Genomic DNA, 23,890 nt, shown 5'->3' on the forward strand with positions numbered 1-23,890 from the left:
ATCAGTCTGTATTGCATGCAGAACAAAACGTTTTACTGTACCTAGATACATGTGACAATAATAAATCAAATCAAATCAATTACTTGGGGACATGGGTTTTAGACAATAGGGGATATGTTTAAAAGAGATGTGAGAAGCAAGTTTTTTTACACAGAGGGTGTTAAGTGCCTGGAATGTGCTACCAGAGGAGATGATAAAAGCAGGTACAATAGCAACATTTAAGAGGTATCCTGACAGATACATGAATGAGCATGGAGTAGAGCTATACAGACTGTGTGACGGCAAAAGGAACTAGAAAGGCTTCATATGTTAGCGCAGGCTTGGTGGGCTGAAGGTTCTGTTCCTGTACTGTACAGTTCTTTGTTCTATTGGTTAATATAATCAGTAAAATAGTATAAATATTACCCCTCTAAATATTCCCAAAACACACATACATAAACACAGGCACACTGTCTGTCTGTCTCTCTCTCTCTCTGTCTCTTCAGGAAAACAGGGATAACAACATATTTTCTGCAGAGATTGCCTTCCGGAAAAATACGCTTAGTTCAGTTGGTTATTATTGAAGGCAAAATGATAAAGTCTAGAATGTTCTGGAATCTGTTGCTCTGATGTGCTGGCTGGTGTGGTCAAGTCACTAATCATGTACAGTCGTCTCTGAAGTCCAGTAATTAATTGCTTAGGAAATGTCCTCAACCCAAACTTCTTTAGCTGCCTCATCATGACCTTTCCTCCATCATACGGTGAGAACACAGATGACTATACAGTATTCAGTGCTGGTTGTGACTCCTCAGATACTGAAGTCCGTGGCCAAACATTGCAAAACCTGGACAATATCCAACTTTGGACTGACAAGTGGTAATTGAAATTTGTTCCACACAATTGCCAGGCAATGACCATCTTAATCTAACCATCATCTTTTGACATTCAATAACCATTATCAAATCCCAGGGTTACCGTTGGCCAGAAACTGAACTGGTCTATGACTCTATGAGCATGTCAGAGGCTAAGAATGCTTGAGCAAGGAACTTACCTCCAGACTCTCCAAAGTCTGTCCACCATCTTCAAGGCACAAGTCGGGAGTCACTTGCCTGGATGAGTGCAACTTCAGCAACATTGAAGAAGTTGGACAATATCCAGGACAAAGTAGCCTACTTGTTTGGCACCACACCCACAAGTACTCACTCCCTTCACTGCTGATGCTCAGTAGCAATAGTGCACACCATCTACAATATGCACTGCAGAAATTCACCAAGACTGTTTAGACATCACTTCACAAACTAGTCACTGTTCAGAAGAGCCCAAGGAGAGGCAGCAAAACAAGCAGTTATCATCAGTCGTGTGACTAACGGGTAGCCTTGTTAAAAATACTCTGCAATGCACACAGTGAACTTTCACTGACCTCTTTTTGAAAGAAAATTCCATGTATTCCCACAAAACTGGAACTAAATCAATTTTTTAAAGTCCTTCAAAACCTACGTCCTCCACTTATTATTAAAGATAAAGCATAAGGATGGCAACAGAATGTCAACCTGACTGATGAAGGGAGTCTGGAGTGAGGTGCCTGCAGAGGTCAGCAACCATGGGCAACTCAAAAGAACTTGACTCCAGTGCCACATGAGGATGAACAATCTGTTGCAATTCACCTGGATATGCACCACTGCTCAATACTTCATGCCTCTTGAGGGTGAGTTAGTATTACAATGTTGCCATGGCAGAAACCTGTCACACCCAAGATTGGATGTTAGGCAACTCCATCAGATACCTAGTGCGCATTCAGTGTCAGTCACTCATATTGTAGCTACCAATATAGCACAATTTACATCACAGTGCTGATGACTGTCCCATATCTGTCAGGGCTCACACTTGAAATATAGAAGATAATTCAGTACAGAGTAGCTCACATGCCATCAGTTCACTGTCCTTTCTTCATAAATAGAAGACTGCACACATCTGATAACCTTTCTCAAAAGCATGCATGGAACAAGGATAGAGCCACAAAAGACGGCTATAGAATGAACACTTCACAGGTATCTCAGACACGCACATGATATAATGTTTTATTGTTTTTCATCAAATGCTATGACTGTATGAATCTAAACTGTAGCTCTTCATTGATATAGAATCTTATAATGTTTAATATCTTCCATACCAAATTCTTCTCATTAGTAATGCATACAGATAATCACAGCTCTGGGAATTGACACCTCTCCCTGTATCTATCAACACGGCTCCAGTGCCAATGTCTCTTGATGCTTCTCTTCTTCTGCAGCAGGGAAAGTATACAATAAATACAACCTTGTTCAGATGGCATGGGTAAATGCCTGACATAAAGTTCCTGACTTTTTGAACTGACAGAAGAGCAAGAGGAACATGTGCTGAAGGGGAGATTGGGTATTGACAGCCAACTGGAGGGAAATTCTCCAATCTGTGACTACCACCTGCATATGAAACAATGCCTTGCTGAAACCTTAGGTAAAGCCAGTGGCTCACGCACTAACAAATCTTTGTATTTGACTGTGCAACTTCCGCATTCAATTCTTAAGTCAGGTCCAAAAAGTAGAAGAACCCCAGCTCCGAGACCCATCCGTACTACACTTCAAAAGAGGAACCCTCGGAGAATGCAGTCCACATCTTTGTCCTCATTCTACCAGTATAGAGACAATTACTTGGGTTGGTCATCCATCTAGAGTAGACTCATGGTCATATTTCTGAAGCAAGAAATGACCCTGGGAGGAATGCTGGAGAACTGGCCCCTGCTGAACCCAGAATGACGAGCCTCAGTTCTGAAAAGGGGTGGCTGGATTTAAAATTTTTACTCTGTTTCTCCTTCCACGGATGCTGCTAGACATGTTCTGTTTCTTCATTTTTTTTGCTTTTATTTCCTATTTCAAGTATTCACAATAGTTTGCTTTTATTATGATGATCACCTGAACTTGACCATTAACGAATTGACAGAGATACAAAGGAAAGCAGGACAGTGTCTTGCAGAGGTTCCAGAGATCACATACAGATTAAAGAGAAAGGCAGACGACTCTGCCCTAGATCCGTCTAATGTGTAAGTGCGTGGATGACTTCATGGAATGGGTCTCAATAGAGCATGGAGAACAATAATTATCTGCTGGAAATGTGGATATATTTGACTCTCACCTCAGTGCCCAGCCTGTTTAATGGGTGAAGGAAGTGCTGTTACACACAAGGAGAGACATGCTGGCCCGGTTTTGACATTCGGGATGCCTTCTTGTATCAGTTCCCTTTTGCCAGAGCTCCAAATGTCTCCATCAATGCAGTCTGAGGAGGTTGCACATGCACATGTACAGAAGACGTCAGCAGGCCAGACCACTGTAGGTTGTACCGATGAAAGTCATCAGAGGCAAGCTGGCAAAACAGTGAGCTTCAGCTGCTAATGTGGCCCTGTGAATCAACAGCACGGAAAAACAAGATTAAAGAACATTGAAGCTAATCTGGGTGTATGGCTGTTAACTTTCTGAATGACCTGACACTTGACACAAATATTCCCTTTGCACGACAGTCCTGTGGTAAAAACAAGGACTGCGGAAACCAGAGGCTAGATTAGAGTGGTGCTGGAAAAGCACAGCAGGTTAGGCAGCATCTGAGGAGCAGGCATAGTTTGACCCCTTTGCGAAACTGAAATAGATAAATGCTCCTTACAAAACAAGGTTTGAATTACATAAGCACAGAACCCATGTAATCCTACACAACTTCCTACTATTTAGTCTGGTGACCAAGTAGTTATTGGTTCAAAGGGAACAAAAGAACTTGAAGCTAATAGCAAATTTAACAGTCAGAGGCAGAAATGTCTGCACACCATAAATGCCTTGTAGTTGTGATTGTCCATATGTGTTAATGATAGGTCATTCACATTCAAATGTAATCACGTTTAGGTTCTCTTGGACCTGTCCGTCTCATCTCACTGCCGACCTGGCTTCTTTAGCATCCTCATCATCAGCATTAGCTCCCTGAGCATCTCCGTCAGATATCCCTCCCTTTCTTGTCAGAAGAGACAGGTGACTGGTCCATGTTTCCTCTTCTCAGTTCTCACCCAATGAAAAACTTGGTTGTGCTGGATTTAACTAATTATGGGTGTTATGGGGAACCTGTCGGTTGACTGGTGGAGAGCTCCTCCTGAGTAGTCCAGTTCATGGAAGTGTACCTTCAGAAGGATTGTTTGATGCATGGGAGCAGCTTTCTAGTGTTGTTTGGCATCGGTCTGAAGGTTTTACACTGGGGTCATTAGTCAAACCTTCTGAGGATACTCCTTGTACCCACTTTTGGAGTTTATGCTATGGAACAAAAATTCAAAGAATCAGGGAGTTGTACAAAATGTAAACATCGTGACAGGTTCCTGGATTGGATAGCGGATGTACGCCTGCAGGAGTTGCTGCAAGACATCACAAACAAGCTGGACATTGAGGAATGAGATTCTTTCCTAATCATTAATTTGGCTGGGACTTCTGATTGTCACATGCATGCAATCAATAGTTCTTTGTACCTGAGAGAACTCAACAATGGTTGCAAATCTTAATGACTGATGTGTCTTGGCTGTTTGGATTCTCGATGACCTGTATTACTTTCCTGTAAAGGGTCTGGGTGAATTCGCAAGTACATTTGTGTACTGCTGATTGGGAAATGCTACACATATCCACACTTGAGGTTTGAAAAGAGACACTGGCCAAGAGGTTCAATGCAGCTGTGATCTTCAGAGCCAGAGCATTGCACTCCCTCCTAAACTGCCCAACTGCAGTTCTGCCCACAGGAGGTGACAGATATGTGAAGGCATCCATTGCCATATGAAGATGTATCTGGCATGGCTGTTCACTCCTCTGCAGGGTAGCTTCAGTCCCTTGATACACTGCTTGACAGTGCTGAAGACCTGGTTTCTCCTCTTCAGATGCTGCTTGTTTGTCTATAGCGACAGTCCACTGAACCTCATCTCTCTGGTTCTCGTAACATTCAGCATTCCCTGTTCTCATCCTCTTACTTAACCTCACCAATGCTGGTACAACTGCTGGGTTAAGTTGGTTAAATATCTGGCATGGATGTACTATCTGTGAAGAAATACCAGGAATGTTTGGTTTGGCATAGTCAAGCTACCCTTTGGGCCTTTTCTAGGCAGTTCATGTGTTGGCCCTTAAGTGGATAAAGTGAGGACTGCAGATGCTGGAGATCAGAGCTGAAAATGTGTTGCTGGAAGAGCGCAGCAGGTCAGGCCTTCCTGAAGAAGGGCTTATGCCCGAAACGTCGATTCTCCTGTTCCTTGGATGCTGCCTGACCTGCTGCGCTCTTCCAGCAACACATTTTCAGCCCTTAAGTGGATAAGTATTGGTTGCCATGTTGTGGGCTGCAAGAAGGTGTCCTTCTTGTTTGGGCCCCCTGTGTTGCCTTCTCCAACTTCACTATCCCCTCCCCCCCAACTTTGCTTGCTGGGGCCAGACTGGCAGACCCAGGCAAAACAATGTTCTGTTCACCTTGTTTTTGAACTCCAGTGATAATCATTCTTGGGCTACTTGCTGTCCCAGCAGGAGTTCTTAGAGGCAGGACTTCTTTTCAGATGGAGTTGGCGGAAGCCTAGTCATGAACTAATTAATTATCCAACCGCTGTAAATTCAGTTTAGGAATTTCTGGCCACGTGGAGGCAGGTGTCTCCCCAATTTTTCACTTGGGGTGTAGGGTTGCCACATTAATGTAAAATTCTAGCTATTAAACTGAGTATACCATCTGCTGTCAAATCCAGCATTACTGCAAAGTAATGTAAGGGAATTCTCCCCAATGTCCTGGTCAATATTTATCCCTCAACACCGCCAATAAAACAGATGATCGGATCATTACCACTTTGTTCATTGTGGTGCATTTCCTGTCACATTTCCTACTACATTCCAACAGTATATCTCATTAACTGCAAAGTGCTTTGGCATATTCTGAGGTTGTGTATGATGGTAGAGAAGTTTAAGTGTCTCTCTCTCTCTGTGTACTGTTAAAGTGCAACTTTTTTCTAAGAAAAAGGATATCTTCTACCTTTGGAAATCTTTCTTCACCACACAAAAAAATTAACAGGCAAAGTAGAGACTTACTACAAACCGACCGACTCCCACAGCTACCTGGACTACACCTCCTCCCATCCGGCCCCCTGCAAAAACGCCATCCCATTCTCCCAATTCCTTCGACTCCGCCACATCTGCTCCCAGGAGGACCAGTTCCAAAAACGCACATCCCAGATGGCCTCCTTCTTCAAGGACCGCAATTTCCCCCCCGACGTGATCGACGATGCCTTCCACCGCATCTCTTCCACTTCCCGATCCTCCGCCCTTGAACCCCGCCCCTCCAACCGCCACCAGGACAGAACCCCACTGGTCCTCACCTACCACCCCACTAACCTCCATGTACAGCGCATCATCCGCCGTCATTTCCGCCACCTCCAAACGGACCCCACCACCAAGGATATATTTCCCTCCCCTCCCCTATCAGCATTCCGTAAAGACCACTCCCTCCGTGACTCCCTCGTCAGATCCACACCCCCCACCAACCCAACCTCCACTCCCGGCACCTTCCCCTGCAACCGCAGGAGGTGCAAGACTTGCGCCCACACCTCCCCTCTCACTCCCTCCAAGGCTCCAAAGGAAACTTCCATATCCGCCACAGATTCACCTGTATCTCCACACATATCATCTATTGCATCCTCTGTACCCGATGTGGCCTCCTCTATATTGGGGAGACAGGCCGCCTACTTGCGGAGCGTTTCAGAGAACACCTCTGGGACACCCGGACCAACCAACCCAACCACCCTGTAGCTCAACATTTCAATTCCCCCTCCCACTCCACCAAGGATATGCAGGTCTTTGGACTCCTCCATCGTCAGACCACAGCGAAACGACGGTTGGAGGAAGAACGCCTCATCTTCCGGCTAGGAACCCTCCAACCACAAGGGATGAACTCGGATTTCACCAGTTTCCTCATTTCCCCTCCCCCCAGCCTGTCTCAGTCAAATCCATCAAATTCAGCACCGCCTCCCTAACCTGCAATCTTCTTCCCGACCTCTCCGCCCCCACCCCAATCTGTCCTATCACCCTCACCTTGACCTTTTTCCACCTATCACATTTCCGACGCCCCTCCTCCAAGTCCCTCCTCCCTATCTTTTATCTTAGCCTGCTGGACAAACTTTCCTCATTCCTGAAGAAGGGCTAATGCCCGAAACGTCGATTCTCCTGTTCCCTAGATGCTGCCTGACCTGCTGCGCTTCTTCAGCAACACATTTCCATCTCTGATCTCCAGCATCTGCAGACCTCATTTTCTCTTCAAAGTAGAGACTTACCCTGTCTGATGTTTTGAAACAAGTTGTGAAAAGTTAGAGATGAAGTGCTTTCAGTTATGCCCTACCAAACTTGTGATGCAACACAGGTACATGCTGTCTGCTCTATCTTCCTCAATCCAAGGTCTGCATTGATTAATTTCTTTATAAAGTCCATTACATATAGGACATGAAACTGTTAACTACTAATCTGACTCTTTTTCTGTTTTCTCATCATTTGCTTTGGTTGATCGAATTTTCAAAGCTCCCTTTCTAGTGAGAAGCAGATGACTTAAGGGCATTTTTCCATAAACTCTCTTTTAAAAAAATTAACCGGAAGGTCTGATGCCTGAGAAACCTTTTTTTCCCCATTTGCTTGGTTTCCTAAAGCAGAAAGTTGAATTCACAAGGAGAATAAAGAACCCAGAACTGGAGACCAAAATGGAAAAATGGATTACTGGAGATCATAACCAGGATAATGGGTAGATTCAAGGGAAATAATATGTTCTCACAAGTGAGGATTGCCCAGTAACTTGTGAATGACATAATCTCATATGACGACAAAAGCTGTTTTGAAGGAGGAAGAGGAACAGAAATCTTATTTGGCATTATTGTGTTCCTTTCTCTTTCAGAGTTGGTCTGTTCTTCTCACGAAATCAGAAGGACCACCTGCATATGATAGAAATTAAGCTCAATGCTGTACATTGTCGAGGAATTGAGTAGGCATTTGGTCAGTTACACTAATGTCTGATCGATTTGGTTTGTTGATAGGCTTTTATTTGGACGATGATGCATCTATGAAATATTTCGGTGCTTTACTACATTAAAAGCACTACATAAAAATGCAATTTGGCGTTGCTGTTGTGATAAAATATTTGCCTGCTGTCGTGTTTAGTTTTCCGACATCCTTCACTGGATTGGAATTCTTCAATGATTGTGAATATAGTTTAGGTCAGTGACAGACTGTGTAAACCTCTGTCTAAATTTGTGTCTTCTTGCAGATAGCAGAAATTGTGCTTGGGTGAGTGGTAAACACAAGAAAACAGTTACCTTGTTTTTGTAGCTTATGGAATAAAAATTTGGGTACAAACTAGAAGGTACTTGACTTTTTCTGCTGAATCTTGGTGCCAGTATTGGAAGATGTTCTGTTCCCTAACTGAGAAATATTAGACTTATTAATATAACATTAATAAGTCAACCTTTAAAACTGTGACAACTTAATTTTTAGCTCAGTGATCAAATTAAAGCACCTTGGGTTTTCCCATTTTCTGAATTGTTTGAGACTAACAAATCAATGATTTTCTTAGCAGTGGAAGGAGCTATTTGGCTTGTTGTATCTCTGCAAACTCTTTGAAAGAGCTGTTCCATTTAGCTCCACACGCCTTATAATTCTGCTAACGACGTCTCTTCGTGGATATGTCCAAATGTCTTTTGAAAATTCCTATGGAATTTGTTCTCGCAATCTTTAGTTTGCTCAAGGCTGTCTAATTCAGGGTTCTCAAACAATGGGCTGCAACCATGGGATCTTGGGGTATGATTTTGGTGTTGCTGTCTGAGAGATAGCATCGATGGCCATGATGCTTGAACTGAGTTTTGACAGCTGTGAAGCCCTTGTACACACTAGTTTTATGCCCTTTGGCCTCTCTTCATCCTTCTTCACCCAATTTTCACTTTAGGGTCACACAATGTTTCCAGTATTAAAATTGGGTCACATCAGGGAAAATTCTGAAAGCACCGCTGTACCTGTTTTGGGGCTTGAATGCTACATCCTGTAGTTAACATTCACTCAAGAGTTATTATGATATAAAATGCTGATTTTATTACTCACTGAACCAGCTATTCTTTGAATTGCTGAATGAAGTTGAGACTTGTTCCTGAAAGTACATCATCCAGATATCTTAAAGATATAGTGAATGAGGGCAGAAAATTAAATTGTTACTCGGTGGCTTACGCTATTATTCATGGGTCATAAAGAGTATTTAGCAAAATAATTCTCTAACATCAACGAGAACTACTAAACTAAATACTACAAGTCTTAAATAAAGACCGTGTTAGACTCATGTAGATTCCATTCTATTTTAAATTTTGCCATGTGCAGTAAACTGTGATTTCCCACAGATAAATGGTTGTTGATGACCTTTCAGTGGGGTCCAAGTGGAACAGCATCTTTCTTGTAGTTCCTCTATTGTAAAAGATAATTTGCAAAAGTGCATTGGTTTGAAAATTAACGTAAGAAGGGGCGACCACAGTTTTGGTTGAATTTGAAGAAGTATTGTGCTCCAGGATTCCTTCAATTCTTACCATTTCAGCATCTGGTAATTCAACTGCATCATGATTGATGGAAGTCCTTTTAGTTATTTTGGCACTGGGCTCTGGAATACAATTGCTAAGCTTCTTAACCTCTGAATAGAATAGAACTCTACAGTGGCGAAACAGGCCTTTTGGTCCAACAAGTCCACACCGACTCTCTGAAGAATAACCCATCCTGAACCATTCCCCTAATCTATATTTACCCTGGCTAATGCACGTAAGCTACACATCCCTGAACACTGGACAATTTCATATGGCCAATACACTTAACCTACATATCTTTGGACTGTGCGAGGAAACCGGAGCACTTGGAGGAAACCAACGTGGGCATGAGAAGAATGTGCAAACTCCACACAGAAGTCGCCCGAGGCTCTCCTTTCGGATGTTCCTTCATGCTGATCTACACGTCCTAATACCTTGTTATGTGGTTTCGTTTCAAATTTTGTTTGATAATGTATCTGTGAGGCACCTTGAGAAACTTTAGTATCATAAGGTGGAGTGTAAATGCAAGTGAGAATTGTGATGATGAGTGAACGGTACTTACTATGAGACAGGATATGAGCAGCTATGGAACGTGGGAGGTAGAAGTATATAGAACAAAATTAAGTGAGATTTTCCTTCTCTCTTTTCCGTCTTCTCAGTTTTGCATTGACATGAGCCTGGGAGCTTGGCTTCTCTAGATTATAGAATGATATGAGGCTAAATTGTCATGCCTGTCAACTGTCACCCACAGACTTAACTCTATTCGAGAGTGTGGAATAGGCAACAGAGAGAATAAATTAATCCATCCGCTGTCAAGATTAATTATTTCATACTTGAGCAAAAAGTTAGTTATTGGCTTTCATTGTTAATCATGGAATATTTGTGATTACTTAATTAAAACACTTCCTCACAATACAGAAAGTAAATGCAGTAGAAGTTGCACAAAATTACTGAGTGTGTACAGCAACTATTGCAGAAGTTGTTCAAATATAGCTGAGTTCCATTATGGGAATTTTAAGCAGTGTGCTGGCCTGAGTAACTTTTCCAACCAGTACTTCCACAGTCTTACTTGGACAAAGATGTCTCTCACATTTCAGACCTGGTTAAAAATCACACAATACCAGATTATTTTTAAATTTGTCCACCTCAGTCCACATCCACCACCTCCTCATCATTTCAGACCTGGTCACATCATACCTATCTGCTTCCAATATATATTGGCTCTGTGTCTTGGTTATGACATTTGTTGGATCCTGAATGATCTCTGCCCTCAGGTGTGTTTAACTATCTGATAGCATAAGCATTTAATCATCTGTTCTATATGGCTGTTGACACACAGAGGTACCCTGATGTATAAAGGAAGGTACTTGTGAAATTGTGTTAAACAGCATGGTTGCAGCTTTCATGTGTCTGAGTTTGGAAGGGCAGGCCTAGAATTTCCAGGGCTCTGCTATGCTATGTAAAGATTCATCATAAACAATGAAGCTTAGGCAGTCATAGTTGAACAGGAAGTGTTGTAACAATGCCTGGGTAGCTTCCTCTCAAACCTGTTACCTAGAGCTTAGCGTGTTTTCGTTCAAGGTGACTGAACAACAAATGGCAGGCGCAACAGCTAAAAACAGGGTAAGATTGCCATATGTACTTTTCACTCTCTTAGATTGTCATTTCGCACTACCCTTTGGTCATTTTTAGTTATTTCATTCTTGTTGAGCCTAATTAAAAATTTTAAGCAGAACTTCTCCTTTTACAAAGAGTAACAGTGACCAGAAGGAGGAACTTGGGTTTTCATTGAATAACCCAAATGCTTTTTTTAATTAAAGAATTTGAGCTGTTCATCCGATTGTTTTAGAAATGTAAGGAAAATATTTGGTATTTATTATGTTCTCTATCCGTATGGAGAATGGTTGGAGAGGGAGTCTTCTAGGAGCAACCCAATAATCTGATCACCTATGTTGTACTGCGGTTACCCCCTTTTTATAAATGCTAACAGTTACGAGAACTTTGTTGAATGTTTGTATTAAATTGAATATGTTGCAGGTATGGTTGGGTTTTGAAGTCAGTTTTATGAAAACTGATTTAATGCTCATGTGCTTGAGGTGGCATGATTTGTGAAGCACTGTGACATCATGTCCCTCCTTTATTTTTTAAAAATTGTCATCAATTCTCAGCTACTTTACCCTGTGGAAATGCTGAAGTTACCCTCAATCTAATAAACATTGGCTTAAATTCTCTGGAGTTTAGACAAATCATACAATTTCTACAGTGTGGAAGTAGCCCATTGAATCTACACCAACCCTCAGCCCATTCAGATTGACATCCCCCCTACTCTATCCCTATAACCCTGCATTCCCCATATCTAATCCATGTAGCCTGCACACTCCTGGAAATTACAGGCAATTTAGCATGGCCAGTCCACCTAATCTGCACATTTTTGGACAATGGGTGAAAACTGAGCGATCACGCAGACACATGGAGAATGTGCAAGCTCCACACGACAGTCGCCCGGGTGATTTATTTGAAACATACCAGGACGATAACAGGTGTTAAAAGACTATTTCTCTGGGAGGAAGGCCTAGAACTAGCTGTCATAGTCTTAGTATAAGGGGTTGGCCTTTTAGGACATAGATGATGAGAAATTTCTTCACTGGGGCATTTGTGAAACTTTGGAATGCTCTACCTCAAAACTAGTGATGTTGTCAATTAATATATTCACAAAAGAAAGTAAATTTTTGGACAGTAATCAAATTAAGAATACTCTGATAGGGAAAAATGTGGAGTTGAGCTAAAAGATTATTCATGATCTTATCAGATGATTAAGAAGTTTTGTTTATCTGCCCCGACTCCTATTACTTTTGGTTTTCTAGCTAAAAGAAAATTGAAGTATCTTTCCCGTGACCTGGCTTTGAACAGAAGACTGTTCTTGAACTTGTGAATCAAAGATGACTATAATTGTTTTGAACTTGTATACAAAAGAGATAGATACACTTGAGCAGTATTCCATAATATGCAAGAATTTGAAGGAATGGGAACACAGCATGTGGTGATCGTCTTGCTATTTAAAGGGAGGGTAAAAAAAATCTTATCATGTAGGTAATTCACAATAATCAGTGCTAAGGATTACAGGGATATTGCAACTTCAATCTGATTTTTAAAAATTAATTGATTTTACCATCAGCAAAATTATACCTGAGAGTTGTATTTTCTATAACACTAAAAATAATCCACATTGCATTCTATGTGTTCACCTTCCACACCGTGAACTCTATGGGCATAGACTGAGATATTTGTCAGTGTACAGGAGATTATCTTTGCTTGCTGGTCTTACTGTACTTTTCATGATTTAAAGATGTTTACTTTCTCAGAAGAAAGTTAAAAGCTCATCATTCATTGTTGTCAGTGGCCTTTTCTACCTGTTAATACATCTTTGTTCCTACAACGAATGCCTTGACAGTTTTTAAAGAAAAACTGCCGTGAATGAGTTCACTGTTCTATTCTAGAACCTTACAGTTTTATTTCATACAATTATTGGGATTCGTTAACAGTAAAGTTGTTGATCTTAGGATTAAGTGACAGTATTTGCTGAGGAACTGAGCTATGTTTACTAAGGCTCTATGCTTAAGTCTGCAACGACTTAGTTGAATAGGCTTACAATTTATTTGAACCCATTGGCTCAAACTGCCCATTGGGTAGTCAGCTGTGTGTCAGCTAATAGCACCACAGTACAACACATTTCTTGTAGACATGTCTATTCTTGATTGCCCTCATATCTTCTACCCTATTTGAGCTCATCCAAAATTCTGCTGCTGGTATTGTAATTTGTGCCAGAAAGTTCTGTTCACCTGCCAATCCTACATTATTTAATGTACATTAGCTTCCCATATTGCCACAATTTTAAAATTTTTATCCTTGTTTTCAAATTTACCCTTCGCAGTGCTCTTCCATTACTCCAGGGCAGAAGAGATCTTTCGATTCTATCTGAGTAACCTCCTGCAACCTCACAATCCTCCTGTAGTTTCTGCACTACAAATCTTGCGTGACTCCAATTTAATTTGCTCTGGGATTGGCAGCTGTGCCTTCAACAGTTTGGGCTCTAAGCTTCGAAATTTCTTCCCCTCAATCTCTCCACTTCTGTGTCTTTTAAGATGCTCCTTAAAAAAAAACTAGCAGTTTTTATGGTCATTTATCTTGATATCCCCTAATTTGAGGATAGGTGAAGACAGGCGGGGGTACAACCTGGTTGGTGTTCACCTATTCCCACTTCACCACCTTGCCCCCCCACCTCTTTATCTGCAGCTTCCCCTACACCCATACCCAGTCCTAAAGAAGGGTCACACCTGAAACGTCGATTTCTCCACCTCCTGATGCTGCCTGGCTTGCTGTGTTCTTCCAGCTTCCTACTTGTCTACTTTAGATTCCAGCATCTGCAGTTTTATTTTATCTCTAACCATGTGTTATTGACAGGCAAGTATAATTGCTAAAAAAAAAGGTGTTTCTGCTGCAAATCAGAAACGAAAGTTGCAGGAAAACTCAGCAGCTTAAAAATGTGTTGCTGGAAAAGCGCAGCAGGTCAGGCAGCATCCAAGGAGAAGGAGAATCGATGTTTCGGGCATAAGCCTAAGCATAAGCAACACATTTTTAAGCTCTGATCTCCAGCATCTGCAGTCCTATAAAACAATAGCCTTCATTCAAATGGGAGGAGTTAATGGAGAAGTTGTTCACTGAGAACAGGATTGGCCAGGTGGTAGACGGTAGTGGTGGACTGGGACGGTTTTGGCCTTTTTTTCGACGGAAACTTGTAGAGCCTTGAGGACATCCTGATGGGGGAAACGAGACGTGTCAAGGATTTGCATGTCCATGGTGAAGTGGAGGCAGCTAGAGCCCACAAACTGGAAATTCCGAAACTGACAGAAAGCGTTAGAAGAATCACGGATGTAACTGGGAAGGGACTGGACAAGGGTAGAAAAAACTCAAGTTGAGGTAGGAAGAGATGAGTTCTGTTGGGGAGAAGCAAGTAGAACCAATGGATCTGCCCAGGCTGCCCTGTATGTGGATTTTGGGGAGAGGGTAGAAGCAGGCTTTGTGGGGTTAGCGGACTATAAGCTTGGAGGCAATGGTGGAGGAGGGTTGGACATTACCAATGAAATGAGGTTAGTGAGTGTTGTGGATACAATAACCTGATGTCCCTTGTAGGGATCATAATCCAGGAGGAGACAGGAGGAAGTATCTGAGAGCAGGTCCTCAGCCTCTGCAATGTAATGGTCAATACGCCAGACTGGAACAGCACCATGCTTGTCAGCCAGCTTGATAACAAAGTAAGGGTTCCATCTGAGAGTACAGAGTGCAGTCAGTTCAGATGGAGACAGGTTGGAATGGGTAAGGTGGGTGCAGAGAAATTGAAGCAACCAATGTCATGTCGACAGTTCTCAATGACCAGGCCAAGTGTAGGTAAAAGGCCAGAGGCAGGGGTCCAGGTGGAAGGAGCGTTTTGGAGGTGGTGAAGGGGTCTGTGAAACAGGGAGTCTGTGAAATGGTATGGAGTTGAGGGCAACGGAACAAACGTTCAACGTCGTGTTGTGGCCGAAAATTCATGAATGGGGGCACGCAGAGGGATAGCACTGAGACCTTTGCTGAGTACAAAGTGTTCAGCATTCGAGGGTTGAAGGTCAGGAGGTGGAGCTGGGAGAGGGGATGAAGTCAGGGGGAAGGGGAGGGGAGGAATGTTCCAGAGGGGCATGGGTATCTATAAGTTGTTCCATCTTGTGTTCCTTCATGTCTGCAAGGAAAAGAAAATCTTTTCTTGTTAGAATATCAAATGAACTGGAGGATGAAGTGGAACTGGAGGTCAGGGTAGTTCTGAGCTGGCGTGAGGCGGTATTGATAGAAAGAGATGTCGAGAGTGTGCACATGGCGATGCATGGCACTGAGTGTGGATCTCAGGATGCTGCAAGAACAGCTGTCTGAGGAGCATAACAGAGATATCTGTGATTCTGGTTGGATTCAAAACACAAAGGCTGAAACTTGAATTGTAATCCACATGGGGTGAGTCTGAGCCGGAGGCAGTCATTGAGGAATGTGATGTCAATGTGGAAGCAAGTTTTGGCAAATAGCTTGTAAAACACCAGGAGAGACAGTGAAAGTATTGATGGCAAACAAGTAGATGGGTTAGAATGGAAATCTTGTCAGAGGGAGGAGCAGAACTTCTTCAAGGTGGGCATACTTGGAGGAAATGTGGCAGAGTTAAACACTAGACAAGAAAAACAAAGAACTAAGGTGCTGGAAATCAGAAGTAAAAACAGATATTGCTGCAAAAGCTCAGCGGGTCTGAGTATAATAGCTGCATGGGTAAATGACTAGTATTTTTAAAAACATTCACAGGTAGACTTCATATGATGATCAGAGCTCTTCCTTTGTGACACACTCTGTGATGCATTGAGGTCTTGGTAGCAGGCGACACTTGCTGTATTTATTATTGAGGGATGTAGAGTGCCAAGCAGCACAGGACAATTTCCCATCAGGCATCTAGCCCTACTTCTCTACCATTCTGAACCGCTGCTGAAATTCAGTTGTGTAACGCAGCTTATGCTGTATGTATCGGCCCTAGGCACGACACTAACATCCAGCATCTAATTGTCCAATAGGATGAGCAGTTCTTTCCACTTACCTGCCTGAACAAGATTTGTCAATTGTTGCAACTCGCCGCCTTCATAAATGATTTTATATCAATATTAGATGTTCTAAAGGATATTGTTATATGTGCTGGATTGCAGGACATTTCTGCACGTGAATATTGTCATAAATTTAAAAAGTTTTGACAGTTTTGAAATTTGGTGTTCACTTGGGGTTTAGAACCGTGCTCGAGAGGCAAGCATTTTTCTTTTTTCTTTAAATAATGTTTTGTCTGTTTTAACTTTACTGAAAATTGTTTACCTTTCCATCAATATTATGCCATTGAAATTGCTTCTTTTTAGTTAATCTTAATTTTTACTTTTTTCTCATGGCAATAGGGATTAGCACAGGATACTTATCTATGGTTGTAGCCGATATGAGTTTGAAGGTTATAGGTTCAAACATGGAACCTAGACTGGTAGTTCAGTGGATAATTGCAATGTGGCATCGTTTTGGTGGAATGACAGATAGTGAACATATCTCCCTTGGCATAAGAACTGAGAGGTTCTCCCTTTGTTTGTTGTCTGACATTTATCTCTCCACCCCCAACGCTCCTAGCCTCATTCCTGATGAAGGGCTTTTGCCCGAAATATTGACTTTCCTGCTCCTCGGATGCTGCCTGACCTTTTGCTGTACTTTTCCAGCACCACTCTAATCTTAACACTTATCCCTTAACCTACATTACTGAAACAAATTAAGCTGGTTATTTATTGAATAGGTATCTGTAGCCACCTTCTTTAAGCACATAATATATTATCCTTTTAAAAGAAGTTTAATTTTGTGAAGTTATAAAAGATTGTTATTTAGCCACAGGTACTTGGATGTTCAGAGTCTGTAGAAGATGACTTGGTAATCAAATTAATGAAGTTAGAGATAAGGGAGATATGTTGTGCACAGCATAATTTATCTCTTATTGATTTGTGCAGCCTCAGAGTCCTGAATAACTGACTTACAGATGATTTAACAGTTACTCGACTGTGTTGTTTTATACTGTTCCATTACACACTGCACTTTAAGATACCAACCATTGAATGCTCTGTAACATTGCTTCCCAAACCTTCACTTGGTCATCGTCATCGTCATCAGAATTTGTAATCCCAGAACAGGACGTGGGAAGGTATAAGTATTGTTGGATATAAGGGATGGTGCCCTTCATCTGCTATGGGACGGTTTTGGCTGAGTGTGGTTTGAAGTGTTTAAACTGCAAGATTTTCTTTTGAAAAAGGTATTGCTTTTCATAGGCTTTTTTGCAGCAGCAATCAAACCACAAATCAGGCCACACCCACCATTAGAAAGAGATGTGAGAATTTAAAGGGACCTTACAGTTATTAGCATTCAGTTTGAGCTCCACAACTGTAATTGCAACCTTACCACAGGAGCTCCCCACCCCACAATATCATCTTGTAGCCCCACTAGAGGTCAGGACCCATACTTCGGGATTCTTTGCTCAAAAAGTAATACTGTTCTTACTTACATCAGAAATTTTCTTTGAATGTTCTTCCCTTAATTGGCAGATCATTTCCCTCTACTGTAGAGTCCACGAGGTGGAAGTGTTTCCATGAATCAGTTGGATGCTGTGTCATCTCCTCTGTTAATAACAGTAGTTGGAGTCAGTGTTAATAACCTGAAGGCCAGTTCGATAAACGTTTTTTTCTGTGGATTGCACTTTTCTGTATTTCATTGTTTGAAGATGATCTCTGTAGGACTAGGCTAGGACTAGGCCACTGATCTAAGTTTGCAAGATTTTCATGAGTAATGTAGCTGGACATGGAGAGTCTGATTGAAATGTCCACTTATTTCCCACTTTCTCTTTGTGCTGATCATGCATTACTCAATATTGGACTGGAGCTAAGGAGAAGGGTTGGTTGCTCCTAGGAATGCCTGCTACTCCTGTGACTTGTTGATAAGTGCCACATTTTATCCCAAGGAACTAATTTTGACAATGTCCATCTTTCTGTATTTCCTTGCTAGAGTTGGTTGAACGAAAGCCACTTGCAACTTGATTATCTAGGATTTGAGTGGGGGAATGCAATGGGTCACAGGTCAAGGCCTTATTATGGGATTGTTTTTGTGTTAATGGGTACAGTTTATGCTTTTTTGCATTATCATTAATCTTTCTTTTTTTGCTCACACAGGTATGGCCTCACAAGTTTTGGTCTGCCCACCACACATTTATCAAACTCAGACAAGTGCCTTTTGTAGTGTGAAAAAATTGAAAGTCGAGCCAAGTAGCTGTGCGTACCATGAGAGAACTTGTCCGCGGACTTATATGAACGGACGGAACCTTGGAGTTGCCCACCCATCACATGTGGTTAATTCTTCCTTTCAGTTGAAGAATTCCATTGGGAGACCTCGTGAACAGAATATTGTGGTGGCAGTGAGTGCCATTGCATTGAACCCATCTTGTGCCGCCAAGGTCACAGCAGCGCAGGCGCCGCAGCAACCTTTGGCGGTGGCACCCCAGGGCGAGAGACCAGGCAGCAGTCTAACCTCGCTAGAGAGCTACCAGAGATGCGGACTGAAGAGAAAAAGTGAGGAGCTAGACAATCGAGGTAGCGCCATGCAGATTGTGGATGAGCTTTCTATTATGCCGGCAATGTTACAGACGGGTGTGGGGAATCCAGTCACTGTGGTGACTACTGCCTCAAAGCAGAACAGTGCGAATGGTGATGGTGAGTACCATCTGATGCAGCATGAAGTTCTATGCTCAATGAAGAACACCTATGAGGTCCTTGACTTCCTTGGACGTGGGACCTTTGGTCAGGTGGTGAAATGTTGGAAGCGGGGGACAAATGAGATAGTGGCGATAAAGATTTTGAAAAATCATCCCTCTTATGCACGACAGGGGCAAATTGAAGTCAGTATCCTGGCACGATTAAGCAATGAAAATGCGGATGAGTTTAACTTTGTGCGTGCCTACGAGTGCTTTCAGCATCGGAATCATACGTGTTTGGTGTTTGAGATGTTGGAACAGAACTTATATGACTTTCTAAAGCAGAACAAGTTTAGTCCATTGCCCCTAAAGGTGATCAGGCCAATCCTCCAGCAGGTGGCCACTGCACTGAATAAACTAAAGAGCCTTGGTTTAATCCATGCGGACCTCAAACCGGAGAATATCATGCTGGTTGATCCCATCCGGCAGCCTTACAGGGTGAAAGTAATCGACTTTGGGTCAGCCAGCCACGTGTCCAAAGCTGTGTGTTCCACATATTTGCAGTCGAGGTACTACAGGTAAGTGAATGTGTCTGTGAACTCTCAGCTGATGGAACCAGGAACCATTACAGACTGAACATGTTAAAACAGGTTGAAATCCTCCAGATTTAGTTTTATAGCCCAATGTGTAATTCCAAGAGATAGAGGAAAAAGAAATAGATGGCTCCAGTTTTGTGAAGATTTTGATTGACGTTTGTACTGAGCTTGCAATGGTTCTCCAGTTTGACTGGGTTGCACTCTTCTTTCTTTACACCCTTCCTTCTGCACTGATTGATTTGAAAGTGAAAGATTTCTCTTCCCTGTGTTTACACAACAAATGTGAATTTTCTGGCAGCAGCCAGAGGTTTCCCCGCCTCCGGCACATAGCGGGTGAATTTGAAATTACAGTATTTCTCAGGTCGAGCGTTTTGTAAGAAAAACTGCGCTTTGGCATAATAAAGACCAGACAACCCAGGTTTGCATGAAATAGATTGATTTGGGTCTTGGGGAGTGGATATTTGTCGTAACCCAGCTACAGTTTGTGGCATTTACCTCCCTGCCGTAGAGAGCGTTGGAGTTTTGAGGTGAAAATTGAAGCCACATGACTGAGTTGCCAGTTTTCGGGATTTATGTATCTGTTTCTAGAACTTCAAGCTATTTTGATTATTGAAATGACATGGCAGTGCTAAGTTTGCAACTTAATAGGTCGACCAGTGCCTAAGAAGAAGTGCATTTTCAAACTGTGCTTTTATTCTGCACAGTCACCCAGTTTAAAAATGTAGCAAAGGAAGACTAGCACAGAGGGATTTGTTGTACATTTCGTTCTGTTTCACTGACGTTAAAACGATGAGGAGGGAATCACAGTTTTGTTTTAATAGGAGGCTGCTAAACTTTTTGTGTTTTGTGATGTGCTGTCAGTGTGATGAAGCAGTGGCTTCCAATTTATGGAGGGATTCCCAGGAGTTGACAATTCCTTGCAGCACTGTGATATTCTTGGCACTGATGTGGACATTTAAAAAAGAATTCCTGGAAAACAGTTACACAACACTTGTCACCTGTGCCAGCTAACCTCTCAATGTCAAATGGTTATATTTAGAGAACTGAGTGTTTTGGCCACTCTGCCCATCCATCCAGTTTACCTTTATAAACAATTTGGGTGCCTCATTTGAACATTTCTACACAATGTATAAAAAGGTACAAGAGACAAGGAGGGAATTTTGAGGAGAAGCCATAGATATACAAACAACTGTTGATCTTCAGATGACTTTCTACTTAACTTCAGGATTTAGCTTGTTCACCTCAGCTAAATCATGTGTCCTTAAAGAGGCAAGCAAAACATGATGTATGCATGACATGATATAATAATGCAGACCTAACTAAGCATGGTATTTTCTTACTAACTGAGCAGTGCCGTGGCAGTGTTTGTGTAGTTGTCCACCTGTATTCTTGCTTTCTCTTGGGATAAGTTGAACTTGAGGAACTGGCCATGGCCATGGTGGGAAGTCAATGCATTGGTTTTGTGTGAGACTTCCAAGATTGTCTCTCCCCAACAATATGTGAATGAAATTTGTTGGTTGCAGAGAGTTTGAAGAGGAGGTTTTGGGAGGCTGTGAGTGCACTTGTTTCTCCTGAATGAGACTTCTGGCTGCCTAAAAAATCCAAAATAAGTGTGAGTCATCAGCTAAATTGATGTTTGCGGGATCTTCTTCCTGTGTGCTAACTGGCTCCACTTTGGCCACACCAATCCCTGTATTTATAGCACATAAGCACTCTGAAATAAATCTGAGAGTCATGAGTATATACATTTGTGATTCCTCCTTAATCTTCACGTTGTAATTTATTGACTGGAAATATTGGGAATGGAATAGGAGATTTGACAATACACAATACAGTTAGGAAATGCATCATCAGTAGAAAGGAATTTCCTTGAAAAAGCTTTATTAAGAATTAAGATATAACTCCTGCCTGAGACACAGGAAATTTTCAAAGTTTCTGTGCTAACATGGTTATAATGTTTTCTGCTCAATCCACTAGAGCATTCCATTTTTGTTTTAAAAACTTGAATTTATAGCTTAAATTTATCATTTAAACTTATCCTGACCTTAGGATGTCCTGAAGCACTTTGCAGCCAAGTTATTCATTTTTATATCTGAGGGAGCAGACAAGGCTCTGATCTAAGATTCCAGTTGACTAATCTCAGACAGGAAACTCCAGTTAGTCTGATGTCCATCAGAGAGGCTTCTGGTTTCAGTTCAGTGTCACCCATGATTGATCTACTTTGTAAACAGGTTGTGTTGGAAGGGTTGGGGAACCCCTTGTGTGTTTTCAGATAAACCGCACATTTTCCATCATTGCACCTCAGTGTATGTAATGTGGTGTCACAGTTAACTTTGGAGTGGACAAGTTTCAGATTATTCTGCCTGCATTTGAATTTGCCTATGGTGAACTGAAAAGTTTTAAATATTGCACAGGGTCTGGTTCCAAATTTCAAGCTATGTTATATTGATTGCTGCCTGCAATAACCTTCCTTTTGAAGGCGAGAAAAGTGATTTACATCGGTGTCACATGACTCATGCAATGAAGTTGCTGTGCTTTTACATCATTAAACAATAACCCAACATCCATTAACACCAGTATATCCATCCTACAAGGACAAATAAACTGAATTAGCTCCTGCACAATCAAATGGCTTGTAATTGGCATTGCAGTCTCCAGTCAAGGCAAATGTGAAAGCAGAATGCTGCCAGCTTCTATCTCCATTTTATGAAAACAAGTTTTCTTTTAGAAGCTTGTCACAGTATCTCATATCCGTCCAACAAAGGGTGTCCAAGTTGTAGCCTTGTGGGCCACTTAGTGTATCATGGAATGAAGTATCAGACTTGCAGAGTTTAATTTGACATGCCCTTCATTTTGTATGTATCTCAGGTTGTTTGAAATAACAACTAGGTTTCGGCCTACAATTGGAGCAGCCCCTGCCAAACAAAATTCAAATCAGTGACCCAAGAAGTAGTAGTTCAAAGGCAGCTCAATTGTTTGTGCATTGTGGACAGTGTTCAGGAAAATTAAGGGGCAGAAGAATTAAAAAGGTTAAATATTTTTCAGTAGTCCATTGAAGCAACTGGATGAGATGGATGTTTTTGCCCTTCAGTGCTGCAGTTTTTGTCCTATTATGATTAAGTCCCCTCACTACCTGTCCTTCATCAAGGTTTCAGGGCTCTGCTCAAAGCTGCTCGTAATTCAAAAGTCATGTTTTTCTTTTATTTATTCATTCACAGGATTGTGGGTGTCACTGGCTAAGTCAGCATTTATTGACTATCCCTTAATTGCTGTTGGGATGATAGTGGTGAACTGCCTTCTGAGTCGTAGACTGAATGTAACCACCTTTGGAGTTAAGGGTATAAGATTTTTCAGTTGCCTGCTAGTTCCATGCACGTGTATCTAAGCTTCAAAAACTTTGTACTTTTCTTTTTCTGTAAACCTTAATTCCTTCCATGTCGAAAGCATTGACTTCTTGTTGATTACATCACACTGGCATTCCTTATTCTCTAACAACTGGTCTCAAATTGTTGTCCATTACTCACGGGTGAAGTTTTGATAACATGAACGGTTAATTGGATCTTCTGAGTCTGCCACCACTAAGTCTGAAGCTGTTTTCACTTTCTGCAACACCACCACCACTCCTACACCCTCCAAAGCTTAGAACTGTGGAACCTACTTGCATAGTCTTAACTGTCAGGTTGTTGTGTAAGATCAGATGGTTAACCACTTGTGCAGGTGAACGAAGGCTGTTGTTTTATAGGAGTGAGCGATAACCCAGCTTTCACTATGTGGTTGGCCAGATGGAGATGAGCAACTGAAGAGGGAAATGAGAATTGTTAGCATGTTACGCTGTACTTCGAACAAGAGAGCATGATCAGCTTTGCAGCTGATTTGAATAACTAGTGGCTTTTGTCAACGTGGATGTCAGCCTTTATCAACTAGCATTTTCCAGTTTATACATGTGTTCTGAAGGATCTCCTGTGCTGATTTTACAGGAAGTTTAAATCCATTTTACTTAACCTTTTCATTGCATAAGTAAGATAAAGTTGCCATAGTCTTATCAGTCCACAAGGCTTATCTTTTACGAGAGAAAGACAGCTGGTGGTGTTTTAACCTGAAGGTCATCACGGCTTGGGCAAGGGGAAAGGTTGAGAAGGAGAGTCCTTCATGGTAACTTCAGCCAGTATGGGAATTGAATCCATGCTGTTGACATCACTTTGCATCACAAACCAGCCATCCAGTCAAGTGAGCTAACTGACCTTCCCTCAATCTGTAAAAATTAACAATTAAAGTTTAACCATGCCATAGTTATGGGTTGAACTGTTGATGTGTATTCTACAAAATGTGAGGACTCAACAGAGGGAAGGCGGGTCTCGTGTTGCCATCAAGTTCAGATTT

At 41.9% G+C, this 23,890-nt stretch overlaps 1 protein-coding gene across 5 annotated transcripts in view; it reads left to right on the forward strand.

Moving 5' to 3' along the window:
• LOC122557708 (homeodomain-interacting protein kinase 3-like) overlaps nucleotides 1–23,890 on the forward strand; it is a 261,054-nt gene that overhangs the window by 77,008 nt on the left and 160,156 nt on the right. For all 5 annotated transcript variants that reach the window (XM_043705595.2, XM_043705593.2, XM_043705598.2 and 2 more), the window contains one exon: nucleotides 18,397–19,492. In XM_043705595.2, coding sequence (XP_043561530.2) covers nucleotides 18,397–19,492 — 1,096 coding nt within the window. The remainder of the gene's footprint in view (nucleotides 1–18,396; nucleotides 19,493–23,890) is intronic.

The sequence above is a fragment of the Chiloscyllium plagiosum genome, unplaced genomic scaffold (assembly GCF_037043375.1).
Source record: "Chiloscyllium plagiosum isolate Xiang-an unplaced genomic scaffold, Cpla_swu_hap1 HiC_scaffold_18, whole genome shotgun sequence".
Taxonomy (NCBI): Eukaryota; Metazoa; Chordata; class Chondrichthyes; order Orectolobiformes; family Hemiscylliidae; genus Chiloscyllium; species Chiloscyllium plagiosum.